Raw genomic sequence first — 27,995 nt, forward strand, 5'->3', positions numbered from 1 at the left:
GGATGATGTAGCACATTTATATTGATCCCTTTTACTTCATAATGACATTATAAAACACCCCCATTATCCTTTTAGCTGAAAGCTATCAAAGATTGTTGTGTGTGTCTATCTGTTCTGCTGTTGGCAATTTAAAATCTTAGTATTGCTACTTCACTTTCAGGATAATTCTAAATCTTGCCAACTTAGTGTTCTAGTTTACCTTATTAAAACTGCATTAACTTCAACCAAATGAACTATAATCCTTAGTTGATGCATATAGTACTTATTTGGAAGACAACTGGATTATAGTTGACTCATTACTGTTGTCCATTTTTTGGTGCTTCACATTTTCTGCATGATTAATGGGCATGTTATAGTTCTTTTTTTTTTCATATTCCTGATTTCAAAATGTAAGGAAGGTGTTTTGCCTATTATGAAACTTTCATTAATAGTCAAATAATTAAACTTCAACTTGCAGTCATAAAAAAGGAAAAAAAATAAAAATTCTAGAATGAAAAATAATTGGTTTAGCTTATTTTTTTCAAGGTTACGTCATATGAAGAAATCATTGAATGTGCTGACCAAAGGCTCGCAATATCCCACTCCCAGATTGCACAGTAAGTTGAAAAAACGAATCCTTAATTTTGTGAATATTTACTAATACCTTATTCTCCGGATTCTAAATTCTTTTTTTCAGACTCCTAGAAAGAAGAAAAATGTGCAGTTTTATTAATTAAGTTCATTCTTTAGTAATATAGGTAGACTGCTTAATGTCTGGACTACTTCAACAGTTAAGCAACCAGATTTTCATCTTCCTTTCTCAGAGCTCCCTTTGATTTAAAGGGGTGATGAAGGAATTAATAAGAAACATTCAACAATTTTAGAGGACATTATCATAGTATTCAAGTAAAATCTTGCAGTGCTTAGAAATTACTCACAAAAAGATACTGAATGCACATCAAATTAAACATATTCATACATATATCAAGAAGGAAATAAACTCATGAGAATGGGATTCAGCATGAAACACTGCAAAATTTGTGCTCCTAAACTCTGCGTAGTTCTTATTTATTCATTATACTTGTTTCTAATATGCTGCTTCTTCCATCCTTCCCCCAATTTCATTTATGCTGTGCTGGCTATCACTGGAGCTTAACAAAAGGTCTAATTTTATAGAGACAGTGCCCCCAAAATATGAGCTTTCTATAAGCCTGCCTCACCCAAAATAATTAAAAGTGCGTGCATTTTTAAAGTTTGCTTTTGGTTTTCACAATTGTTTCTAAGCAGAACCCATGTCAAACAGTTTTTCCATTTTTTCAAACTAATGCAGGCAAGTTTTAAATTTGAAGAGGGGAGAGGATGTTGTATACTCAGGAAATGTAAAATTTGATTCCTCTTCAGCTTATAACCAAGGAAATTCAGCCGATGCTCAATGATCATAGGCTAATGAAATATCAAAATTAAAAACATAATATTTTAAAAATATCAAACTATCATTTTGCTGAAATTGCTTTGCCTCAGTTATTTTTTTTTATTTTTTCCCATATATTATTGGGGTACAGGTGATATTTGGCTAGATAAGTTCTTTAGTGGTGATTCGTGAGATTTTGGTGCACCCATCACCCAATCAGTATACACTGCACCATATTTATAGTCTTTTATCCCTCGTCCCCCTTCCACACTTCCCCACAAGTCCCCAGAGTCCCTTATGTCATTCTTATGCCTTTGCGTCCTCATAGCTTAGCTCCCACATATCAGTGAGAATATATGATGTTTGGTTTTCCATTCCTGAGTTCCTTCACTTAGAATAATAGTCTCTAGTCTCATCCAGGTCACTGTGAATGCCATTAATTCATTCCTTTTATGGCTGAGTAGTATTCCATCATATATATGTGTGTGTGTGTGTATACATATATAGTAACAGTTTCTTTATCTACTCTTTGATTGATGGGCATTTGGGTTGGTTCCATGATTTTGCAATTTTGAGTTGTGACACTATAAACATGTGTGTTCAAGTATCTTTTTCATATAATGACTTATGTTCCTCTGGGTAGATACTCAGTATTGGGGTTGCTGGATCAAATGATCATTCTACTTTTAGCTCTTTAAGGAATCTCCACACTGTTTTCCATAGTGGCTGTTTACATTCTAGTTTACATTCCCACCAGCAGTGTAGAAGTGTTCCCTGATCACTGCATCCATGCCAACATCTACTGTTTTTTGATTTTTTTATTATGACCATTCTTGCAGGAGTAAGGTGGTATCACATTGTAGTTTTGATTTGCATTTCCCTGACCATTAGTGATGTTGAGCATTTTGTCATATGTTTGTTGGCCATTTGTATATCTTCTTTTGAGAATTGTCTATTCATGTCCTTAGCCCACTTTTTGATGGTATTGTTTATTTTTTTCTTACTGATTTGTTTGAGTTTCTTGTGGATTCTGGATATTTGTCCTTTGTCAGATGTATAGAGTGTGAAGATTTTCTCCCACTCTGTGGGTTGTCTGTTGACTCTGCTGACTATTCCTTCTGCCATGCAAAAGCTCTTTAGTTTAAGTCTCCACTATTTATCTATGTTTTTATTGCATTTGCTTTTGGGTTCTTGGTCATGAAATCCTTGCCTAAGCCAATATCTAGAAGGGTTTTTCCAGTGTTATCTTCTAGAATTTTTATAGTTTCAGTGCTTAGATTTAAGTCCTTAATCCATCTTGAGTTGACTTTTGTAAGAGGCGAGAGATGAAGATCCAGTTTTATTCTCCTAGATGCAGCTAGCCAGTTACCCCAGCACCATTTGTTGAAAAGGGTGTCCTTTCCCCCACTTTATGTTTTCGTTTGCTTTGTCAAAGATCAGTTGGCTGTTAGTATTTGCATTTATTTCTGGGTTCTCTATTCTGTTTCATTGGTCTATGTGCCTATTTTTATACCAGAACCATGCTGTTTTGGTGACTATAGCCTTATAGTATAGTTTGAAATCAGGTAGTGTGATGCCTACAGATTTATTCTTTTTGCTTAGTCTTGCTTTGCTATGCAGGCTCTCTTTTGGTTCCATATGAATTTTAGAATTGTTTTTTCTAATTCTGTGAAGAATGATGGTAGTGTTTTGATGGGGATTGTATTGCATTTGTAGATTGCTATTGGCAATATGGTCATTTTCACAATATTGATTCTACCCATCCATGAGCATGAGATGTGTTTCCATTTGTTTGTGTCATCTATGGTTTCTTTCAGCAGTGTTTTGTAGTTTTCCCTGTAGAGGTCTTTGGACTCTTTGGTTAGGTTTTTTTTGTTTGTTTGTTTGTTTTTTGTTTTTGCAGCTATTGTAAAAGAGCTCGAGTTCTTGATTTGATTCTCCACTTGGTCGCTGTTGGTGTATAGAAGAGCTACTGATTTGTGTACATTTATCTTGTATCAGGAAACGTTGCTGAATTCTTTTATCAGTTCTAGGAGCTTTCAGGAGGAGTCATTAGGGTTTTCAAGATAAATGATCATGTCTTCAGCCAATAGTGACAGTTTGACATCCTCTTTGCCAATTTGGATGCCCTTTATTTATTTCTCTTGTCTGATTGCTCTGGCTAGGACTTCCAGTATTATGTTGAAGAGGAGTGGTGAGAGTGGGCATCCTTGTTTTGTTCCAGGTCTCAGAGGGAATGCTTTCAACTTTTCTCCATTCAGTATTACCTTGGCTGTGGGTTTGTCATAGATGGCTTTTATTACATTGAGGTATGTCCCTTGTATGCCAATTTTGCTGAGAGTTGTAATCATAAAGGGATGCTGGACTTTGTCAAATGCTTTTTCTGAATCTATTGAGAAGATCATATGATTTTTGTTTTAAATCCTTTTTATGTAGTGTATCACATTTATTTACTTGCATATGTTAAACCACCCCTGAATCCCTGGTGTGAAACCCACTTGATCATAGTGGATTATCTTTTTGATATGTTGTTGGATTCAGTTAACTAGTATTTTGTTAAGGAGTTTAGTATCTGTGTGCATCAGGGATATCAGTCTTTAGTTTTCTTTTTTGACTATGTTCTTTCCTGGTTTTGGTATTAGGGTGATGCTGGCTTCATAGAATGAATTACGGAGGGTTTTCTCTTTCTCTATCTTGTGGAATAGTGTCAAAAGGATTGCTACCAATTCTTCTTTGAATGTCTGGTAGAATTCTCCTGTGAATCCATCTGGTCCTGTACTTTTTTTGTTGGTAATTGTTTAATTATCATTTCAATCTCACTGCTTGTTATTGGTCTGTTCAGGGTATCTTAATTCTTCCTGATTTAAGCTAGGAAGGTTGTATTTTTCCAGGAATTTATCCATCTCTTGTAGGTTTTCTAGTTTATGTGTGTAAAGATGTTCATAGTAGCATTGAATGATCTTTTGTATTTCAGTGGTGTCAGTTGTAATATCTCCTGTTTCATTTCTTAATGAGGTTATTTGGATTTTCTCTCTTCTTGGTTAGTCTTACTAATGATCTATCAATTTTATTTATCTTTTCAAAGAACCAGCTTTTTGTTTCATTTATCTTTGTATTGTATTTTTTGCTTCAATTTAATTTAGTTCTGCTCTGATATTGGTTATTTCCTTTCTTCTGCTGGGTTTGAGTTTGGTCTGTTCTTGTTTCTCTACTTCCTTGAGGTGTAACCTTAGACTGTCAGTTTGTGCTCTTTCCGTCTTTTTGATGTAGCTGTTTAGGGCTATAAACTTTCCTCTTATCGCTGCCTTTGCTGTATTCCAGAGGTTTAGATAGGTTCTGTCATTATTGTAGTTCAGTTCAAAGGATTTTTAAATTTCCTTCTTGATTTTGTTTTTGACCCAATGCTCATTCAGGAGCAGTTTATTTAATTTCCATGTATTTGCATGGTTTTGAAGGTTCCTTTTGGAATTGATTTCCAGTTTTATTCCACTGTGGTCTGAAAGAGTGCTTGATATAATTTCAGTTTTCTTAAATTTATTGAGGTTCGTTTTATGGCCTATGATATGGTCTATTTTGGAGAAAATTCCATGTGTTGTTGAATAGAATGTGTATTCTGCAGTTCTTGGATGAAATGTTCTGTAGATATCTGTTAAGTCCATTTGTTCCAAGGTGTAGTTTAACTCCATTGTTTCTTTGTTGACTTTCTGTCCTGATGACCTGTCTAGTGCTGTCAGTGGAGTATTGAAGCCAGCCCCCCACTATTATGGTGTTACCATCTCTCTCATTTCTTAGGTCTATTAGTAATTGTTTTATAAATTTGGGAGCTCCAGTGTTAGGTGCATATATTTTAGGATTGCGATATTTTCCTGTTGGACAAGGCTTTTTACCATATAATGTCCCTCTTTGTCTCTTTTAACTGCTGTTGCTTTAAAGTTTGTTTTGTCTGATATAAGAATAGCTACCCCTGCTCACTTTTGGTGTCCATTTGCATGAAATGCCTTTTTCCACTCCTTTACTTTAAGTTTATGTGAGTCCTTATGTGTTAGGTAAGTCTCCTGAAGGCAGCAGATAGTTGGTTGGTGAGTTCTTTTTTTTCTTCTTCTTTTTTTCTTTCTTTCTTTCTTTTTTTTTTTTTTTTTTCAGACAAGCGTTTCACTCTTGTCACCCAGGCTGGAGTGCAACAGTGAGATCTTGGCTCACTGCAACCTTGGCCCCCAGGCTCAAGTGATTCTCCTGCCTCAGCCTCCCAAGTAGCTGGGATTACAGGCATGCACCACCACACCTGGCTAATTTTGTATTTTTAGTACAGATGAGGTTTCACCATGTTGGCCAGGCTGGTCTCAAACTCCTGACCTCAAGTGGTCCACCCACCTTGGCCTCCAAAATTGCTGGGATTATAGGCGTGAGCCACTGCACCTGGCTGGTGAGTTCTTATCCATTCTGCAGTTCTGTATCTTTTAAGTGGGGCATTTAGGCCATTTATATTCAATGTTAGTATTAAGATATGAGGTACCATTGCTTTCATCATGCTATTTGTTGCCTGTGTACCTTAGTTTTTTTGTTTTTGTTTTTTAAATCGTATTTTTGTTTTATAGGTCCTATGTGATTTATGCTTTAAAGAAGTTCTGTTTTGATGTGTTTCTAGGATTTGTTTCAAGATTTAGAGCTCCTTTTAGCAGTTCTTGTAGTGGTGGCTTGGTAGTGGGGAATTCTCTCAGCATTTGTTTGTCTGAAAAAGACTGTATCTTTCCTTCATATATGATGCTTAGTTTTGCTACATACAAAATTCCTAGCTGACAATTGTTTTGTTTGAGGAGGCTGAAGATAGGGCCCCAATCCCTTCTAGCTTGTAGGGTTTATGCTGAGAAATCTATTAATCTGATAAGTTTCCTCTATAGGTTACCTGGTGCTTTTGTCTCACAGCTCTTAAGATTCTTTCCTTCATCTTAACTTTAGATAACCTGATGACAGTGTGCCTAGGCGATGATCTTTTTGCGATGAATTTCCCAGGTGTTCTTTGTCCTTCTTGTATTTGGATGTTGAGGTCTCTTGCAAGGCCAGGGAAGTTTTCCTTGATTATTCCCCAAATATGTTTTCCATACTTTTATATTTCTCTTCTTCCTCAGGAACACCGATTATTCTTAGGTTTGGTTGTTTAACATATCCCAGACTTCTTGGAGGCTTTGTTCATATTTTCTTTTTCTTTTTTGCTTTGTCTTTGTTGGACTGGGTTAATTCAAAGACCTTGTCTTCTAGCTCTGAATTTCTTTCTTCCACTTGTTCATTTCTATTGCTGAGACTTTCCAGAGCATTTTGCATTTCTATAAGTGTGTCCAATGTTTCCTGAAGTTTTTATTTTTTTCTTTGTGCTATCTATTTCCTTGAATATTTCTCCCTTCACTTCTTGTATCGTTTTTTGGATTTCCTTGAATTGGACTTCACCTTTCTCTGATGCTTCCCTGATTAGCTTAACAACTAACCTCCTGAATTCTTTTTCAGGTAAATCAGGGATTTCTTCTTGGTTTGGATCCATTGCTGGTGAGCTAGTGTGATTCTGGGGGATGTTAAAGAGCCTTGTTTTGTCATATTACCACAGTTGGTTTTCTGGTTCATTTGGGTAGGCTTTGTCAGAGGGAAGGTCTAGGGCTGAAGGCTGTTGTTTAGATTCTTTTGTCCCATGGGGTGTTCCCTTGCTGTAGTGCTCTCTTTTCCTGTGGATGTGGCTTCCTGTGGGCCGAGTTGCAGTGATTGTTACCTCTCTTCGGGGTCTAGCCACCCAGCAAGTCTCCCTGGCACCGGGCTGGTACTGGGGGTTGTCTGCACAGAGTCCTGTGATGTGAACTGTCTATGGATATCAGCTGTGGATACCAGTACCTGTTCCAGTGGACGTGGCAGGGCGGTGAAATGGACTCTGGGAAGTTCTTAGCTTGGGTGGTTTAATGTTTTATTTTTGTGCTGGTTGGCCCCCTGCGGGGAGGTGGCACTTTCCAGAGAGCATCAGCTGTGGTAGTATGGAGAGGAACCGGTGGTGAGCAGGGCCCTAGAACTCCCAAGAATATATGCCCTTTGTCTTCAGCTACCGGGGTGGATAGGGAAGGCCCATCAGGTAGGGGCAGGGCTTGCTGTGTCTGAGCTTAGACTCTCCTTGGGCAGGTCTTGCTGCAGCTGCTGTGGGGGATGGGGGTGAGATTCCTAGGTCACTGGAGTTGTGTACCTAGGAGGATTATGGCTGCCTCTGCAGGTTGTTAGGGAAGTTGGGGAAAGCCTGCAGTCACAGGCCTCACCCAACTCCCACACAATCCAAAGGGCCTGTCTCACTCTCACCATGCCCCCTTTTACAGTCTGTTTCCAGGCAGTGGGTGAGCAGGACTTGAGAACTTGCCCCAGGCTACCCACCTCGCAGCTGTGAAAGAACAGGGCTTTGGTTCTTTTCTCTCCTGTGGAGTCTGCAAACCAGATAGATTTCCCACCCTCCCCCACGTTCTGGCCAGGAGGCTTCTTGCTCAATTCAAATTGTTACAAAGATTCCCCTGGGTCCCTGTGGGGCCAGGCAGGAATGTCCTGCTTGGGGACCCAGCGAGCTCCCAGGGCCTTTCCCGCTGCTTCCTCTACCGCTGTATTTCGCTTGGTTCTCTAAACTGACTCAGCTCCAGGTAAGGTCGGAAACTTCTCTCAAACTAGACCTTCATTTTCTTCATTGGGGGTGTGTGTTTGGGAGTAGAGGGTCTCCCTTTCCCACTTCTGCAGTTTGGGCACTCACAGTATTTGGGGTGTCTCCCAGCTCCTGCAGGAGCAGTCCGCTTCCTTCAGAGGGTCCATGGTCTTCTCAGGATTCCTGATTTGTTCTTGCAGTCATTTTGGAGCTAAAATTCATGATGTGAGCCTCCATACACTGCTCTGTCCGCCCCAGTCAGAGCTGCAATCTAGTCCTGCCTCCCGTCCACCATGATGATTGCCCCAGTTATTTTTAAATTAAAAAATGTAAATGTTCTGCAGGGCTTGGACAGAAAAAAAAATTTTTTTTAATGTATATTTCAGTTGAGTGGTTGATCCAATTTGTGTTGAAGAAGAGACCATAGGTCAGAATGTCAATTTAGTCTTTATCATAAGCATTGTCAACTGTGGCTGCTTATTAGAATCTTTTCTTTCTTTCTTTCTTTCTTTTTTTTAGATAGAGTCTTGCTCTGTTGCCCAGGCTGGAGTGCAGTGGCACAATCTCAGCTGGAGTCAGTAGCACAATGTCTGCCTCCCAGGCTTATGCGATTCTCCTGCCTCAGCCTCCTGAGTAGCTGGGACCACAGGTGTGCGCGCTACCACACCTGGCTTTTTTTCTTTTCTTTTTTTTTTTTTTTTCAGTAGAGACAGGGTTTTGCCACGTTGGCCAGGCTGGTCTCTAACTCCTGGCCTCAAGTGATCGATTCACCTCAGCCTCCCAAAGTGTTGGGATTACAGGTGTGAACCACCGCGCCTGGCCTGTAATTTTTCCAATCATAGGCCTTGGACTTTAGAAACAGCTGTTTACTACAAAAGCTATTAGTGGCATTTTATTTTTCTAAAAGACTAAAAGAAAACTACTTGGTGAAGTCCATTCTGTATACGCAGCCAGAGTGATCTTTCTGAACTATAAATATGAGTATGCCATTTTGTATCTTAAAAAACTTTAGTGATTTTCCATCACCTTAGGTAAAAGCAAAAATCCTTAACATGGCCTACAGGTTTCTTCATGATCAAGCTCCACCCTGCCTCTCTGATCTCATCTTACCATTCCCTGACTTGCTTTTGCCACACTAGAGATATTATACGTTTTCAAATGTACCATATTCCCTTTGCCTCCAAGTTTTAGCATGTTGTTCTACCTAGAACACTCAGGCTGTCTTCACCCCCGTTATCTTGTACTATCTTCACATCTGCTGAAATGCCGTCACCTTAGAGATGCATTCACTGTCCTCTGAGTCTGAGTCGATAGATTTTCCACAATGCTAGAGATTTCAGTAGCCATGCATTTCTCTTTCCTGAATACCACTTTCTCTCCAACACTTATGTCCAGATCTGTCTGTTCCAGATGTAGAAGTCCCTGCTCCAAACGACATTATGTGCTGTCTGTGTTTTTGATGAATCTATCCCATTCCTTCCTTTGTAGGAAGGAACACCTTCCTACAAAATGTGAGACTTTTTCTATCTTTGTCCCCATTACAATCATTACATCATCCTGGTGAGAGATGGATCCTCTTATAAAAATGTCCCAGTTCATTTCCTGTCCCGGCTTCCCATTTTATCAAGCCCTGCTACCTTGTTATTCAAGGTGATCTTCTATTCCATTCCTACCCATCATATGATCCCTGATCATAATGTGTAGTTTTTGAAGTCACTCATCAAAGTCTTCCGCATTAACTTATTTACTATTGACCATCCACAGAATGCCAACAGAGTCCTAGAAAAATACTTCCAGTGCCATATCTCCTACAGACAACACTGAATTAATAAATGACAACTCACTGCCCTGTCAACAGCAACTGTGATTTCCACCCACATGAAGCCCCTGTAAATGTTTTTCCATGCAAAACCATATCAAAAATCACAGAAAATTTCAGTGTAAATCCACAACCTTTCTTTCTAAGTTTCATGATAGTTTGAGTTACAGGATGATCAAAAAGTTTGATTGGATTGAACATTCTTTTAAAAATCTATGCAATCTTATACCTTGATCACAGAGAATAAGGTGAACATTTGTTTACCCCTAAAACTTGTAAACCCCACAGAAAGCTGCATTTCAGTATATAGTAAGAATAACATTAGTACTGCCCTTATTTATAGTCACAATCCCATTGTATTTCTTTGACTTCTTTTTCTTTTTTTTTTTTTTTGAGACAGAGTCTCGCACTGTCACCTGGGCTGGAGTGCAGTGGTGCCATCTCAGCTCACTGCAATCTCCACCTCCCAGGTTCAAGCGATTCTCCTGCCTCAGCCTCCCAAGTAGCTGGGATTACAGGCACCCATCACCACACCTGGCTAATTTTTTTGTATTTTTAGTAGAGACGGGGTTTCACTGTGTTGGCCAGGCTTCTTTTTTAATGAAAAAAGAGTTGGCATAAATACAGCCAACTGATCTTCAACAAAGCAAACAAAAACATAAAGTGGGGAAAGCACACCCTATTCAACAAATGGTGCTGGGATAATTGGCAAGCCACATGTAGAAGAATGAAACTGGATCCTCATCTCTCACCTTATACAAAAATCAACTCAAGATGGATCAAGGACTTAAATCTAAGACCTGAAACCATAAAATCTTAGAAGATAACATCGGAAAAACCCTTCTAGACATTGGCTTAAGCAAAGACTTCATGACCAAGAACCCAAAAGCAAATGCAACAAAAACAATGATGAACACATTCAGTGAGGAGAAGGGTGGCAGAGCAGGTCCCTGAGCACTGACAATCAAGGACAGTTTGCTCAGTCAGGCTTTAGACTGGAGAGAAGATAAGTGAAAACAGAGATGGAAATGCCAGCCAGCCTGCAGGGGCCACTGCAGATACCAGGCATATGAGTCATCAGTCAGACACCCTTCCTGTGCCCTCTGGCCAGATGAGAGGCCAGGTCCTCAGAGACCAGAGCATCTATACCCAGCTGTTAAGATGATGCTGCACTTGCAGCAGACCATGAGGGAGTACTTTGTGCAGCTGATGAGCAGGCAGGGCCTGCCGCTGGAAGAATGGAGGCACACTCAGGCCATCCGTGAGCATGAAGCCCTTCTGGGTCGCTTAATGTGCCAGATGATCCAACTCCTATAGTCTAGGGCCATGAGTGGCCTGGAGCTCCAAGTGCCTCTTCCTTCCCAGGATTCCGGGGGTGATGTCAGATATGGGCAGGGGGCCCAACTGTCAAGGCAGCCTGATCCAGTTCCTTAACTGAGTGATTGTGAAGCTGCCTTCATCAGCCGTGACCTATCCAACTGTGGGATTGACATCTCTGTTTTCTATTAGTCGAGCTTCCAGGACTACAATGCCTACCAAAAAGACAAATATAAGGACAAGAATACCTTGGGCTTCATTAACCTTGGCATCAGTGAGAACAAGCTCTGCATAGATCTGATGACTGAAAGATTGCAAGAAAGTGACATGGACTGCACTGAGGACATCTTGCTGCAGTACCCTGATTGGAGAGGGCACCCGTTCCTGCAAGAAGAAGTGGCCTGGTTCCTGACCTACTAGTGTAAGGCACCTGCCCGACTTCATCCAGAAAATGTGGTTGTTCTAAATGGCTGCTGCTCTGTCTTCTCTGCACTGGCCATGGTTCTGTGTGATCCAGGCTAGGCCTTCCTGGTCCTTGCTCCCTTCTATAGTGACTTTGACTTTAGCTCCTGCCTATACATGAAGGTTGAGTTGATTCCTGTCCACCTGGAGAGTGAGATCACTGTTACAAACACCCATCCTTTCCACCTCACTATGGACAAGTTAGAGGAAGCCCTGCTTGAAGCTAGGCTTGAGGGGAAAAAGGTCCGAGGCCTTGTGCTAATCAACCCTCAGAATCCTCTGGGTGACATCTCCTCAGACTCGCAACGGAATACCTGGAATTTGCCAAGAGGTATAACCTACATGTGATCGTAGATGAGATTTACATGCTCTCTGTGTTTTTGATGAATCCATCACATTCCACAGTGTCCTGAGCATGAAAAGTTTGCCTGATCACAACAGGACCCATGTGATCTCAGACACCAGTAAGGATTTTGGCATCTCTGGCTTCCGCTTTGGTGCTCTGTTTACACTCACAACAAGGAGATGGCTTCTGCTGTGAGAACCTTTGGCCACCTCCCCACTATCTCTGGCATCGCCCAGCACAAGCTGTGTCAACTGCTCCAGAACACAGAATGGATTGACAAAGTGTACCTGCCCACCAATAACTACCGGCTCTGGGAAGCTCACAAGTACATCACTGCCAAGCTAAAGGCATTGGAGATCCCCTTTCACAACTGCAGCTCTGGCCTCTATATCTGGATCAACTTGAAAAAGTACCTGGATCCCTGTACATTTGAAGAGGAACAGCTCCTCTCGCCGCTTCCTGGACAACAAGCTGTTGTTATCCCGTGGCAAAGCCTGCATGTATAAGGAGCCAGGCCGGTTCCACCTCATCTTTGCAGATGAGTTCCCCCGGCTAAAATTGGCCATGCGTCAGTTCTGTGGTGTGCTGCAGGAACAGAAGCAGGCTTTGATAGTGAAGCAGTTGGAGGATGCATTGAGGGAGTAGACCATCTGCCTCCCAACGAGCAGCTCCAGCCCGTCACTTGCTCAGGGACCCCCTAATGTCAGCCCTGGTCCAAAAGGCTGGGGTGTATTTTCGTCAGTGCTGCAACAAAGAAAATGGTGGGCTCCTCCAGGAAGATCTCATCTGACCCGGTCATCACCCTCCTTAAGCTGAGTACCCGCTGTCTTTGGAAGCTTTGCATCTTTTTAGTCTTTGCTAGCCATTATATATGCAAAATGTTTATATTGGGGTTGGGGTGGGAAGGCCTGGAGGTGCCTAGAGAAATAAAGGAAGCTCCCTGGGCCTCTATTTAGATGGTTTATTTTTATATTCAATATCTAATAAATTCTATATTCTCTTAAAAAAACTGATAAATAGGTGGAACTTAATTAAGTTTCTGCACAGCAAAAGCAATAATCAGCAAAGTAAACAGACAACCCACAGAGTGGGAGAAAATCTTCACACTCTGTACATCTGACAAAGGACTAATATACAGAATCTACAAGGAACTCAAACAAATTAACAAGAAAAAAACAATTCCATCAGAAAGTGGGCTAAGGACATGAATAGACAATTCTCAAAAGAAGATACGGAAATGGCCAACAAACATATGAAAAAATGCTCAACATCACTAATGATCAGGGAAATGCAAATCAAAACCACAGTGTGATACAATCTTACTCCTGCAAGAATGACCATAATCAAAAAATCAAAAAATAACAGATGTTTTCAAGGGATGCAGTGAAAAGGGAACACTTCTACACTGCTGGTGGAAATGTAAACTCGTATAACCACTATGGAAAACAGTGTGGAGAGTCTTTAAAGAACTAAAAGTAGAACTACCATTTGATCCAGAAATCCCACTACTGGGTATCTACCCAGAGGACAAGAAGTCATTATTCAAAAAAGATACTTGCACGTGCATGTTTATAGCAGCACAATTTGAAATTACAAAAATATGGAACCAGCCCAAATGCCCATCAATCAATGAATGGATAAAGAAATTGTGGTATATATATACACCATGGAATACTATTCAGCCATAACAAGGAATGAAATAATGGCATTCACAGCAACCTAGATGGAATTGGAGACCATTATTCTAAGTGAAGTAGCTCAGGAATGGAAAACCAAACATCATATGTTCTCACTCATAAGTGGGAGCTAAGCTATGAGGACACAAAGGTATAAGAATGATACAGTGCTTTTCCTTTCAGTGGAGCATGGCGGCAAGATGGCCATACAAATTTCCAAGACGAGGAAGTTTGTCACTGATGGCATCTTCTAAGCTGAACTGAATGAGTTTCTTACTCAGGAGCTGGCTGAAGATGGCTACTCTGGAGCTGAGGTGCAAGTTACACCAACCAGGACAGAAATCATTATCTTAGCCACCAGAACACAGAGTGTTCTTGATGAGAAGGGCCGGCGGATTCAGGAACTGACTGCTGTAGTTCAGAAGAGGTTTGGTTCTCCAGAGGGCAGTGTAGAGCTTTATGCTGAAAAGGTGGCCACTAGGGGTCTGCGTGCCATTGCCCAGGCAGAGTGTCTGCGTCACAAACTCCTAGGAGGGCTTGCTGTGCGAAGGGTCTGCTATGGTGCGTTGCGGTTCATCATGGAGAGTGGGGCCAAAGGCTGTGAGGTCGTGGTGTCTGGGAAACTCTGAGGACAGAGGGCTAAATCCATGAAGTTTGTGGATGGCCTGATGATCCACAGCAGAGATGCTGTTAACTACTACGGTGACACTGCTGTGCGCCATGTGTTGCTCAGACAGGGTGTGCTGGGTATCAGGGTGAAGATCATGCTGCCCTGGGACCCAACTGGTAAGATTGGCCCTAAGAAGCCCCTGCCTGACCACGTGAGCATCGTGGAACCCAAAGATGAGATACTGCCCACCACCCCCATCTCAGAACAGAGGGGTGGGAAGCCAGAGCCTCCTGCTGTGCCCCAGCCAGTCCCCACAGCATAACAGGATCTCCTTGGCAGCTGTATTCTGGAGTCTGGATGTTGCTCTGTAAAAACCTTTAATAAAATATTGTACAAAGAAAAAAAAAAGAATGATGCAGTGGACTTTGGGGACTTGGGGGAAAATGTGGAAGGGGGTGAGGGATAAAAGATTACAAATTGGGTACAGTGTATACTGCTAAAAATGGCAGGTAAAAGTAAATGGCAAATCCATGTTCTAATCCCTAGAATCTGTGAATGTTACCTTATATAGCAAAAAAGGGCCAGCTTTATGTATCCATCAATGTTAGTTAGCATATGTAAGAAACTAAAAAAGTAAAAGCATATGAAAATTTTGACAGACAGAAAAACCGTTTGACAAAATCCAACATCATTCTTCATGAGAAAACCTAAACAACCTAGGAAAAGAAAGGAACTCTCTCAATAAGGACAAAGAGCACCTACAAAAAGCCTACTAACATCATACTTAATGCTGATAGACTAAATGCTTTCTCATCATCAGGAACAAGACATTCCAGTACATTCACATTGTACTGGAAGTTCTGTCCAGTACAGTCAGGCAAGAAAAATAAAACTCATCCAGATAGGACACGAAGCAAAAATGCATGTATTCACAGAGACGTGATCATCTGTGTAGAGAATCTGATGGAATCTACAAAAAAGTTACTAGGACTATTAAGATTAGCAAAGTTGCAGGATCCAATATCAATATGTAAAAGTTGTATTTTTATATACTAGCAACAGACAATCAGAAATTAAGAAACATTTCAGATAGCACCAAAAATATGAACTACATAAGGATAAATTTGGCGGAAGTATGTAAAAGACTCATACACTAAAAATTACAAAACATCATTGAGAGAAAGTAAAGAAGAGTTAAATAAATGGAGAGGTATATCTCTTTCATGGGTCAATTTTGTTAAGATTTTCCCCAAGTTCATTTATTGATTCAGTGCAATTCCAATTTTAAATAAACTTACCAAGCTGATTCTAAACTCATATGGAAATCCAAAAGGCACAGAATAGCCAAAAGGACTCTGATAAAGAAGGATAAAATGGGAGGTAAACTCTGATTCTAAGACTTTTTATAGAGCTACAATAATCAAAACAGTGTAGCATTGGTGTAAAAATATAAAAATCAATAGAACAGACCAGGGAATGCAGACCTGGACCCATACATATATGATATATATATGGACAAGTGATTTTTGACAAAGGTACAAAAGCAACAAAGTGGAAAAAGGATAGCCTTCTCAACAAATGGTGCTGAAATCATTGCCCATTTTCAGAAAAATTAACTTTGATTTATACACTCCACCACATACGAAGTAAACTCAAAATGGATAATATACCCAAAGATAAAGGCTAAAAACATAAAATATCTAGAAGAAAACATATGAGAAAATTTCTATGACTTTGGGTTAGGCAACAATTTCTTAGACATGTCACTAAAAGCATGATTCATTAGAGAAAATTTTGATAAATTTGACTTCATCAAAATTTAAAACTGCTCTTCTTTTTTTTTTTTTTTTTTTTTTGAGACTGAGTCTCACTCTGTCACCCAGGCTAGAGGGCAGTGGCACAATCTTGGCTCACTGCAACCTCCACCTCCCGGGTTCAGGTGATTCTCCTGCCTCAGCCTCAGCCTCTCAAGTAGCTGGGACTACCGGCACACGCCACCACAGCAGGCTAATTTTTTTGGTTGTATTTTTAGTAGAGACGGGGTTTCACCATGTTGGCCAGGCTGCTCTTGAACTCCTGACCTCATGATCCGGCCACCTCGGCCTCCCAAATTGCTGGGATTACAGGTGTGAGCCACCTCATCCAGCCTAAAACTGTTCTCTAAAGACACTGTTAACAGATCAAAAGACAAGCCATAGTCTGGAAGAACATATTTGTAAATCACGTATCTGATAAAGAACTTCTATCCAGATGTAATGAACTCTCAAAACTCAGTCATAAGAAAACAAATAATCCAATAAAAATGGGCGAAGATTTTAGTAGAGATTCTACCAAGAAAGTATATGGATGGCAAATAAGCACATGAAATATATTCATGTCAGCTGAGTGCGGTGGCTCATGCCTGTAATCCCAGCACTTTGGGAGGCCAAGGTGAGAGGATCGCTTGAGTCCAGGAGTTTGAGACCAGACTGGTTAATACGGCAAGATCCCATGTCTACTAAAAATACAAAAATTAGCCAAGCATGGTGGCGCACACCTGTAATCCCAGCTACTCGGGAAGCTGAGGCATGAGAATCACTTGAACCAGGGAGGCGGAGGTTGCAGTGAGCTGAGATTGTGCCACTGCATTCTAGTCTTGGCGACAGATAAAGTTTCTGTCTTAAAAGAAAAAAAGAAAGAAATACACTCATGTCATTAAATGCAAATCAAAGCACTCATTATACTCCATTCAGTGGTGCTGCTTTGTTTGCCTAGCTCTCAGCAGAGTTCTTCCATGGCCTTTACGGAGGACATGACTTCCTCCAAAATAAACCAAAGACTCCATTTAAGTAGGCTTAGATTATAGCTTCTTGCCCGCAGCTCTACACGCGGGAGCGCAGTGTCAATATATTCCACTGTTGCCTTCTTGCACACTTGGAAAAACTTTTCACTTTCTTTCCTTGGGTATCTCCCTCCTTCAGGAGTTGGGCTCATTCTTTTCAATTCTAGAAATACAGAAGATTTATTCCATGTTATTTCTCTGATAATAAAGCATGATAGACTCAGGCTTTTGGTATACACAGAGTCTGTTTCACATTATCTCCTGTTCCTGGGTTTGACAACTTCTCTTTATCCCTTTAAAACAAAAGCCTGATATCTCTGAAAGAAAGAATATAAGTTTCAAAACGACAACCTACAAGTTATATTCTGGGGTATATGTGTTTTGTCCATATAATATTTAACATATTTTTTAAATTAATTGCCAAAATTGAAAAGGGAAGATAATTCTGTAAAAATCTAGATTCATATCTCCTCTTTAAAAACAAGAGTAGGCCGAGCATGGTGGCTCATGCCTACATTCCCAGCACTTTGGGAGGCTGAGGCGGGAAGATAGCTTGAGGCCAGGAGTTCAAGACCAGCCTGGGCAATATAGCAAGACTCTTGTCTCCACAAAATATTAAAACAATTAGTCAGGTGTGGTGGCATGCACCTGCAGTCCTAGCTACTCAGGAGGCTGAGATGAGAGGATTGCTTCAGCCCAGGAGTTTGAGGCTGCAGTGAGCTGTGATTGCACCACTACATTCCAGCCTGAATGACAGGGTGAAACTCTGTCTCTGAATAATAAAACTTTAAAAATAAATAAAACAAGAAGATCTGATCTCATGGCTGCAGCATTCTCACATGACAGCATTTGGCAAGAGCTAAGTAGCAACTTCTTTTAGGCAGGGCCTAGGGGTGTATGCGCTTTGGTTTGTCTGAATCACCATTTAGCTGGCTTTGCTCATTTCACATACCTGCCTGACCCTTCTATAGGCGTTTGAGTTTAGTCCTCTGCAGTAGAATTTCATATCCTCTCAGGCCTATTTATCCTCTACAGTAAGCTGGGGAATGGCCCAAAGATATCCAAGATCTAATCACTAGAACCTGTGACTGTTACCTTATATAGCAAAAGAGCCTTGCAGATGTGATCACATCTTGAGTTGTGGAGATTATTTTGGATTATCTGAGTGGGCCCTAAACGCAATCACAAGGGTCCTTATAAGAGGGGGGAGGCAGAGAGGGATTTGATGACAGAAGATAAAGAGTCAACCTGATGGTGGAAATGGAGAGAAAAGGTGGTGTGATGTGGGGCCAAGCCCCCTCGGGAATGAGGATGGCCTCCAGGTGCTGGATGAGGCCAGGCAAAGGATTCTCCTCTTGAGCTTCTAGAGGCTGCACATCCCTGCCAACACCTTGATTTCAGGCCGGTGAAGCTTATTTTGGACTTCTGACCTCCAGAAGAAAATAAACATATGGTGTTTTAAGCCACAGAATTTGTGTTGATTTGTTGCAGCAGCCACAGGAAGCTCATACAACCTCCCTGGATGGAAAAATGGGTTTGTGACGGTTTTGTAATGCTATCACATATTTTCCCATGTTAAGCTGTTTCTAGTTATTTGGGTTTTTTCTTTTCTTTTCTTTCTTTCTTTTTTTATTGAGACAGAGTCTAGCTCTGTCCCAGGCTGAAGTGCAGTGGTGCGATCTTGGCTCACTGCAACTTCCACCTCCTGGGCTCAAGCAATCCTCCCAGCTCAGCCTCCCAAGTAGCTGGGATCACAGGCATGTGCCACCATGCCCAGCTAATTTTTGTATTTTTGTAGAGACAGAATTTCACCATGTTGCCCAGGCTAGTCACGAACTCCTGGGCTCAAGAGACTCGCCTGCGTCAGCCTCCCGAAGTGCTGGGATTACAGGTGTGAACCACCATGCCTAGCCGAGAGTTTTGTTTTTAACATGTTACCCCCAGGATCATATTGGATTTACTCATATAGAGGGATCAGTATTGCTAAACCACTGTGTAAGCAAATGGGAGAATATCTGAATGCTGCTTTATATATTTGCTACTGTCTACTTTCCTTCTTCACCACTGGAACCTATAAAGGGAGAAACTGATAGAATAATTTTGAGTTGCTAGGAAAGAATCCCAAGTTTCTATATGGTTAGGTGGTTGGATAGCATATAGATAATTAGATTACCTATTTTTATCTACTAAAATCCTCCAGTGAATCTAACAAAATATTGGTCTAGAAAAGTCAATTTTAGTCATAAAATTCAATTGTTTCTTCTTTCAGTTTGGAAGAGAGAAATAAACATTTAGAAGATTTAATTAGAAAGCCCAGAGAAAAAGCCAGAAAACCAAGGTAAGTTTCCCTTTATTTTTTAAATTAATAATGTCTTTAAAAAATAGGTAATACGGCCAGGTGTGGTGGCTCACGCCTGTAATCCCAGCACTTTGGGAGACTGAGGTGGGTGGATCACCTGAGGTCAGGAGTTCGAGACCAGCCTGGCCAACATGGCAAAACCCCATCTCTACTAAAAATACAAAAAATAGCCGGGCATGGTGGCACGTGCCTGTAATCCCAGCTACTAGGGGGGCTGAGGCAGGAGGATCGCTTGAACCTGGGAGGCGGAGGTTGCAGTGAGCCAAGATCGTGCCACTGCACTCCAGCCTGAGCAACAGAGTGGGACTCTGTCTCAAAAAAGAATGTATAGATAGATAGATAGATAGATAGATAGATAGATAGATAATACTTAAAAAAAAACTCTTTTTCTTATCTCAATTTAAGGTAAACAAGATAATTATATGCAAGTGCTTCATGTTTTGCCTAGCATAAAGTAGTTGCTTGATTAATGTTTTTTTGTAGAACCTAAAATGGAAAGCCAGATTCCCTGCTCTCATGGAATGTACAGTCACTCTAAGGAAGAAACTATAAAGATTATGAGCTAACATTTTTGTCTACAACAAAACTACTTGCCCTGCTCTGTATTTTATCACCATATTTTCTTATAGTAACATTAAGCCTTACAGTCTGCTATTTTAGAAGAGGCTCAATATCTGATGCTACAAGATATATGCACAAACCCTGTGTGGTTGATTAAGAACACAGCAGTATGGGCAGGGCACGGTGGCTCATGCCTGTAATCCTAGCACTTTGGGAGACTGAGGTGGGTGAATCACTTGAGGTCAAGAGTTCAAGACTAGCCTGGCCAACATGGTAAAACCCTGTCTCTACTAAAAATACAAAAATTAGCCAGGCATGGTGGTGGGCACCTGTAATCCCAGCTACTCAGGAGGCTGAGGCAGGAGAATCGCTTGAACCCAGGAGGCAGAGGTTGCAGTGAGCTGAGATCGTGCCACTGCACTACAGCCTGGGCAACAGGGCAAAAACTCCATCTCAAGAGAAGGAAAGAAAAAAAAAAGAACATGGCAGTATGTTAAAATGGGACTCTTTCTAGCCCACTTCCTTAGGTGCTAATAAAACTGTTACCAGTTCCCAAAGTGAGAGTGAGTTTTTCCCATGTGCAGAGTTTCCGAAATAAATGATTTCAGAGAACCCCTTCCATGACTCCTATCTCTTGGCCAGATCCAAGATATAAAAGTATGGAGAGTAGGGAAGATTGGAGAAGGATTTCTTCGAATCTGTCATGTCGTGAGTTCCTGTCTCCCAGGTAATTCTACCTCTTTTACCTAAAGCCTTATGAGGGGTTTCCAGGGAATCACCTAGAGAGCTTTGAAACGTGTTCCCTAAAAGTTGGGAAACACAGAGGACTGGTGACTCATTCATGCCTAAGAAAACTAAGGCAAGTCGTGGTTGCTCAGCAGAGGGGCTGTGTTGGATAGCTTTTCTCTCTGAGCTTGGTGAGACAAAGGATGGGTGTGAAAATCCCTTAAGAACCATGCAGTTGAGAGTTGAGTTATCTTCGGCTCTGCCCAAGGAGGCCTGGAAGCAGCAAGAAACTAGAAGAGAATGCCACATTCTTTGGGACTGATGGAGTATTGAGTGATCACCCAGAGGAGAAATGCATCAGCGTAGGTCCAGGGAACTGTAGGACGGAGATCCCTAGCAACGGCAAGCTCCAAAGAGAAAGAATCAGCATTAGCCAATTGCCAAGCCGAGACTCTGAAGCCACCCAGCCAAGTATGAGCTGTCCTGTGGCCTTTGCCCTCCTCCTACAAATGGAGAGGGAAATGAGCAAAAAGAGGAAACTGGCCTCCAGAGACAGTGGTGTCCATCAGCTACAGACCTGAACTGATAGATGGGGAGGAGAAGCCCTGCTTTTGAGTGAAGATTAAAGGATTGATTAATATTAAGACAGTACAGTATACCTAATGAATTGAGACTGTTTATGCCTCACAGTGAAGACTGTTACTTTAGATCAAGCAAAAAAAGCATTGGGCCTGCTGTGTATTCATCAAAGGAAGGGCAAAGGAAAAGCTTCTCTGAGTGCAAAAAGCTTAAAGTAGAAATGGAAGACCAAAATTAAATTTGCATTTTGATTTTGTCATAAGTCATGTTTGTTCAACATACCATTTGCAAATACAACTGTTTTGAAAATCGGGTCAATTTTGGGGACTTGGGGGAAAATGTGGAAGGGGGTGAGGAATAAAAGATTACAAATTGGGTACAGTGTATACTGCTAAAAATGGCAGGTAAAAGTAAATGGCAAATCCATGTTCTAATCCCTAGAATCTGTGAATGTTACCTTATATAGCAAAAAAGGGCCAGCTTTATGTATCCATCAGTGTTAGTTAGCATATGTAAAAAACTAAAAAAGTAAAAGCATATGAAAATTTTGACAGACAGAAAAACCGTTTGACAAAATCCAACATCATTCTTCATGAGAAAACCTAAACAACCTAGGAAAAGAAAGGAACTCTCTCAATAAGGACAAAGAGCACCTACAAAAAGCCTACTAACATCATACTTAATGATGTTAGTCATGGAGGCCCATTCCTTCAACCTCTGCTGTCACTGCTGCCACCACCACTGCCACTGCCACTTCCCGGGAGGAGAGGAAGCGGGAGAGGAGCCCAAGTCTCCTGTCACCCAAGTCCTCCAGCCGCACCATCCCGAAGAGTTTAAGATGTTTGCCTATGCCAAGCTCGCCTGCACCCCCGCTCTGAAGTTCTATCTTAAACGCCATAGAGTTGCATACAGACCTGAAGAGGGCTCTATGGTATTTAATGGGGCCCAGAATGGTGTGTCTCAGCTAAACCAAAGGGAGTTTCAAACCAGTGCAATCAGCAGAGACAGTGAGACTGGTGTGAAATGTAACAGTGCAGGCACTGCAACATTAGGAGTGGCTGGTTCTGGTGCTGGTATTGGAACAGTCTTTGGTAGCCTTATCATTCGTTATGCCAGAAACCCTTCACTGAAGTAGCAGCTGTTCTCATATGCTATCCTGGGATTTGCCTTGTCCAGACTTATGGGTCTCTTTTGTTTGATGTTTGCTTTCTTGATTTTGTTTGCCATGTAATAAACCACTGCTTGACATGTTGGCATTCATATTAATTACAGATGTAATTCTGTGTATTTTACTGTGACCCCAAAAACTATAGTGTTGGTGTCATGGAAATGTATGTTATTTCCAAGGTCATTTCATTAAAGATGTAAAAAAAGAAAGAAAGAGAGAAAGAGAGAAAGAAAATAGAAAACCCTTGGCAGATTCAAACTAGCATTTGCAAGTGATAGGTTAACTATGACTTTTTCCCCAAAATGAAAAAATGTGATCTGATCCTTGGAATACCACAGATGCTCAGTAAATGCTAACTTATACTGAAGATGGATCGCTCTGAGTTGCTGAGAGAAACAGTGGAATTTTTTTCCTAGGCTTATTTTAAAATAAGAAAATTTAAATATGAATTTACATGTGTTTCACCAGTTCAGACCTCTGTTTACTTATATTTGGCCTATTTTCACAATGGAGTCTAGGCCCATTTATATAGATTTAGACTGGCCTAGAAGCCAGGGGGTGAGATGGGCAGAAGAGCTCTCAAAGCCCTTTCCAGCCAAGAAGGACACTTATTAGAAAACTCCAGACCTACATCAGCTTTCAGCCACCACCCTCTGTGAGGCCTGTGATGATTGGCCCAACTGATCTCGGTATATTCGGCAAGCAAACAAGCTTCAGCTTACCTCTGCAGCCTCTCAAAATTATGGCATTGCTTTTGCCAGTTGTCTTCAGTAGTGGAAATAGTGGGAAATAAGGATATAAAAGCGAGTAGCTTAATAGCCTCAGATGTTTTATTTTTGCCTCTAGTTCTTCATGACTTTCAAGGAAATTTGTTAAGTTTTCAAGTTAGAATCGTATCCCAAGTAAATCTGTGAGAATGTTAAATGTAGTGAGAGTGTGCCTCATCGTTATTTTATTTTATGTATTTTTTTTATTTGAGATGAAGTCTCACTCTGTTACCCAGGCTGCAGTGCAATGTCACGATCTTAGCTAACTGCAGCCTCCGCCTCCTGGGCTCAAGCAATTCTCCTGCCTCAGCCTCCTGAGTAGCTGGGGTTACAGGTGTGTGCCGCCATGCCCGGGTGATCTTTGTATTTTTGGTAGAGACAGGGTTTCACCATGTTGGCAGGGCTGGTCTTGAACTCCTGACCTCAAGTGATCCACCCACTTGGGCCTCCCAAAGTGCTGGGATTACAGGTGTGAGCCACCGTACCCTGCCTCATTGTTTTTATTTAAATGCAGTGAGAATGATTCACATGTTATATACCAAAAAGCTTGATCTTAATCTCTGAGGGTCTCATAGTTCTATCTTAAATGACGATTTCTCCTTGAAAATGAGGGGAAAATATGCTAAATAATGGCATACTTGCTGACCATGTTCATTATTTCAGTCCCCCCTTCCTCCTTTTTATATTATGTTCTTTCTATTTCTCACAGATCGAAAAGCTTGGGAAATCATCCAAAGTCCATGACTATGGTAGGCCACCTGGATCATGATAAAGAATCTTACGTTTGCATGTAATTTGACAATAACACAAGATTTAATAGGAGTTCCTGAAGTCACATTTCCATACTGTGCAGCCTAGCCTTCCCCTCTGTCCTCAGATGAGGGCTCTTCCATCTCCTGTCACAGCTGGTGCTATAATTGGAAACCCCTCCCTCTAACCTTGTAGGGCCCCCTTCACTCCGTCCCCACTGCTACTGCTTCATTTCAAGCCCCTGTCATTTCTCGTCTGACCTATTGCACTCACCTCCTAACTATTGTTTCTGCCTCCAGTTTTGGTTCCCTTCATGCCATCCCCCATAGAGTAGACAGAGTGATCTTTCAAAAGCAAAATATTTTCATGCCCCTCCGTTGCATAAAGCCCTTCAGTGGTTCCCAATCACATTCTGGATCAAATCTGAGCTCCTTAGCAAGGCATATAAAGTCCCCTATGATCTGGCTCCGGCCCTCCTATCCAGTCTTACCATTCACTGCTTTCTCCTTCTCATCATGCATATTGGTGACGTCAAACCAACTGCAGCTTTCTAAACATGTGATTTTTTTTCTTTTCTTTTTAGTTGGCATATTAATTGTACATATTTATAGGATACAGGCTGGGCGTGGTGGCTGACGCCTGTAATCCCAGCACTTTGGGAGGCCGAGGCGGGTGGATCACTTGAGTTCAGGAGTTCAAGACCAGCCTGACCAACATGGGGAAACCTCGTCTCTATTAAAAATACAGAAAATTAGCCAGGTGTTGCGGTGTGTGCCTGTAATCCCGGTTACTTGGGCAGCTGAGGCAGGAGAATAGCTTGAATCCAAGAGGCGGAAGTTGCAGTGAGCCAACATCTCAACACCGTACTCCAGCCTGGGCGACAGAGAGAGACTCTGTCTCAAAAAAAAAAAAAAAAAAAGAAAAATATATATATATTTATATACACACACACACACACACACACACACACATATAGGATACAGAGTAGTATTTCCATGCATGTACACAATATGTGGTGAGCAAATCAGTGTGTTAGCAAATCTGTCACTCCAGACATTCATCAGTGAGTCACTCCAGACATTCATCAGTTCTTTGTGTTGGGAGGATTCAAAATCCTCTCTTCTAGCTATTTGAAAATATCCAATAAATTATTGTTAACTCTAGTTACCCTGCAGTGTTATACAACACTGGGTCTTATTCCTCCTGTCTAGCTGTAATTTTGTATCCATTCACCAACTTCTCCCTATCCTCCCCTCACTACCCTTCTCAGCCTCTAATAACCATGGTTCTACTCCCTACCTCTATGCATGGTATGTCATCTCTGTGCTTTCCTGTTATTGCTCATGCAGCTTCTCGTACTTGGTATGTTCTTCCCCAACTCCTCTTCTCTCACTTACTCAGTTCCCACCTCAGAAACACCTGTCAGCTCAAGCTCTGCCTCCTCTCTGAAGTTTTTCCTGCTCTGTCTCCCAAATGGAACTGACTTGCTTCCTCCTATGTGCCCACACGATACCCTTTGACGTAATAGCACCTATGACACAGCATTACAGTTCTCTGCTTGCATGTCCTTTGACTTGACTAGAACTCTTTGAGTACAGGAGTTGTCTCATATTCATTTTGATGTCCTCAAGTACCTATCTCATAAAAGGTACTGAATAGGAGTGAATGTTAGACTTGGGACCCAGGACCAATGCTACACTTGCTAGAGTGATCCCAAACAGCAGAGACAGCTGCTGCCACCTCTGTCCCATTCCAGGACATGGATGTGTTCATAAATGCCGTGGCCTATTTGTAACATAGGTTTGGGGATGAGGGGACACTCAATAGGGCATGCCTCCATATGCTGCCATTGAGACCCAGCTTTTCTCATAGTTGAATTAAGAGGGTGGCTTAATACTATCAATTCTTTTTTTTTTTTTGAGACGGAGTTTCACTCTTGTTGCCCAGGCTGGAGTGCAATGGCACGATCTCGGCTCACTGCAACCTCCACCTCCCGGGTTCAAGCGATTCTCCTGCCTCAGCCTCCCGAGTAGCTGGAATTACAGGCATGTACCACTATGCCTGGCTAATTTTGTATTTTTAGTAGAGATGGGGTTTCTCCATGTTGGTCAGGCTGGTCTCAGACTCCTGACCTCAAGTGATCCACCTGCCTCAGCCTCCCAAAGTGCTGGGATTACAGGCGTGAGCCACAGCGCCCAGCCAATACTATCAATTCTTAACTATGTCATGCTGGTAAGTCACTTTTGGATTATTCAGATTCTTGCTTCTATTCCTTTTTCTACATCTGTCAATTGCCAACCAAACCAAGGAAGATGAAACTCAGTCCACATTGTTCTTCATTGTGTTCCTTAGTAGGAAAAAGGTTGAAACAAACAAACAAATATCAGTTAAAATATCGTGTTGGAGGCCAGGTGTGGTGACTCACACCTGTAATCCCAACACTTTGGGAAGCTGAGACGGGTGGATCACTTGAGGTCAGGAGTTCGAGACCAGCCTGGACAACATGGCAAAACTCTATCTCTATCAGAAATATAATCCCAGCACTTTGGGAGGCTGAGGTGGACAGATCACTTGAGGTCAGGAGTTCGAGACTAGCCTGGCCATCATGGTGAAACCCCGTCTCTACTAAAAATACAAAAAATAGCCATAGTGGTGAGCGCCTGTAATCCCAGCTACCTGGGAGGCAGAGGCAGGAGAATTGCTTGAACCTGGGAGGCAGAGGTTACAGTGAGCCGAGATTGTACCAAGATTGTACCCTGGCTGCACTCCAGCCGGGGTAACAGAGCGAGACTCTTGTCTCAAAACAAACAAAATATAGTGTTGGTATTATCTGTAGAATTCATCTGTCTATAGGCTTACTTTGCACCCCTTTTCCCTATGTAATCAAAAATTGGCTGTTTAGGTGTTCTGTCACTGAATGTTAGTCTTTCCCCAAAACTTATGAAACATTTTTCCTTTCATTTTTAGATGCCAGCTATTTTTAAAGAAAATAGAAATGATTTAGATTAAACAAGCCTGAAGATTAAACAGTAATCATTTTTGTCAACCACTCCAGGAAGAGTCATTACTACATATGCTAGCCAAATCAATCCATGCAAATGATATATTAAAATCTGTATAAATAGTAAAGTCTTACATTCCAAAAATGTGATTACTTTTCTTCTAATTTCTTCCTGTGAATAATCAAACATATTCTATTTAACATAAGCAGAAGAATACAGTGGTTTTTTTGTCAAATATTCTCACAGAATACCACTCCCATATTATCAGGCCTTTAATGATGCACAAAAATAGTCATGGATTTCACTTCAACTTTTTATTTCCTCTGCAGGACATCCTTTTTCTGTCCAGGCAGGCAGATTCTTCATAATACCAAACAAATTTTAAAAGACACCAACTCTGAAATCCTTTGGAATTAAAACTCAGATAAAAGAGCCTGGGCAGCCGGGCGCGGTGGCTCATGCCTGTAATCCCAGCACTTTGGGAGGCCGAGGCGGGTGGATCATGAGGTCAGGAGATCAAGACCATCCTGGCTAACATGGTGAAACCCCGTCTCTACTAAAAATACAAAAAAATTAGCCAGGCATGGTGGCGGGCACCTGTAGTCCTAGCTACTCGGGAGACTGAGGCAGGAGAATGGTGTGAACCCAGAAGGCGGAGCTTGCAGTGAGCTGAGATCGTGCCACTGCACTTCAGCCTGGGCGACAGAGCGAGACTCTGTCTCAAAATAAATAAATAAAGAGCCTGGGCAACATAGGAAGAGCTCATCTCTACTAAAAATCAGAAACATTAGCCAGGCATGCTGGCAAGCACTTGTAGTCCCAGCTTACTGGGTGGCAGGGGAGGGAAGTGTGGTGTGGGGGTAAGGGGGTGGGGATGGGGGGGTTGCTAAGGCAGGAGGATGGCCTGAGCCCAGGAGGAGGCTGCAGTGAGCCATGATCATACACCGCACTGTAGCCTAGGCAACAGAGTGAAACCCTGTCTCAAAACAG

The 27,995-nt window shown here is 41.6% G+C and overlaps 1 protein-coding gene and 2 pseudogenes across 1 annotated transcript in view; all 3 read left to right on the plus strand.

The window, feature by feature from the left end:
* CAGE1 (cancer antigen 1) overlaps positions 1–27,149 on the plus strand; it is a 61,536-nt gene extending 34,387 nt beyond the window's left edge. The window contains exons 11-14 of the mRNA XM_055264716.2: positions 526–596; positions 19,363–19,431; positions 23,963–24,002; positions 26,971–27,149. Coding sequence (XP_055120691.2) covers positions 526–596; positions 19,363–19,431; positions 23,963–24,002; positions 26,971–27,012 — 222 coding nt within the window. The 3' untranslated portion in view covers positions 27,013–27,149. The remainder of the gene's footprint in view (positions 1–525; positions 597–19,362; positions 19,432–23,962; positions 24,003–26,970) is intronic.
* Positions 10,931–13,736, plus strand: LOC129473793 (probable inactive 1-aminocyclopropane-1-carboxylate synthase-like protein 2; annotated as a pseudogene).
* On the plus strand, positions 13,848–14,683 carry LOC129473796 (small ribosomal subunit protein uS3-like; annotated as a pseudogene).
* Positions 27,150–27,995: the final 846 nt, after the last annotated feature.

The sequence above is a fragment of the Symphalangus syndactylus genome, chromosome 23 (genome assembly GCF_028878055.3).
Source record: "Symphalangus syndactylus isolate Jambi chromosome 23, NHGRI_mSymSyn1-v2.1_pri, whole genome shotgun sequence".
Lineage (NCBI taxonomy): Eukaryota > Metazoa > Chordata > Mammalia > Primates > Hylobatidae > Symphalangus > Symphalangus syndactylus.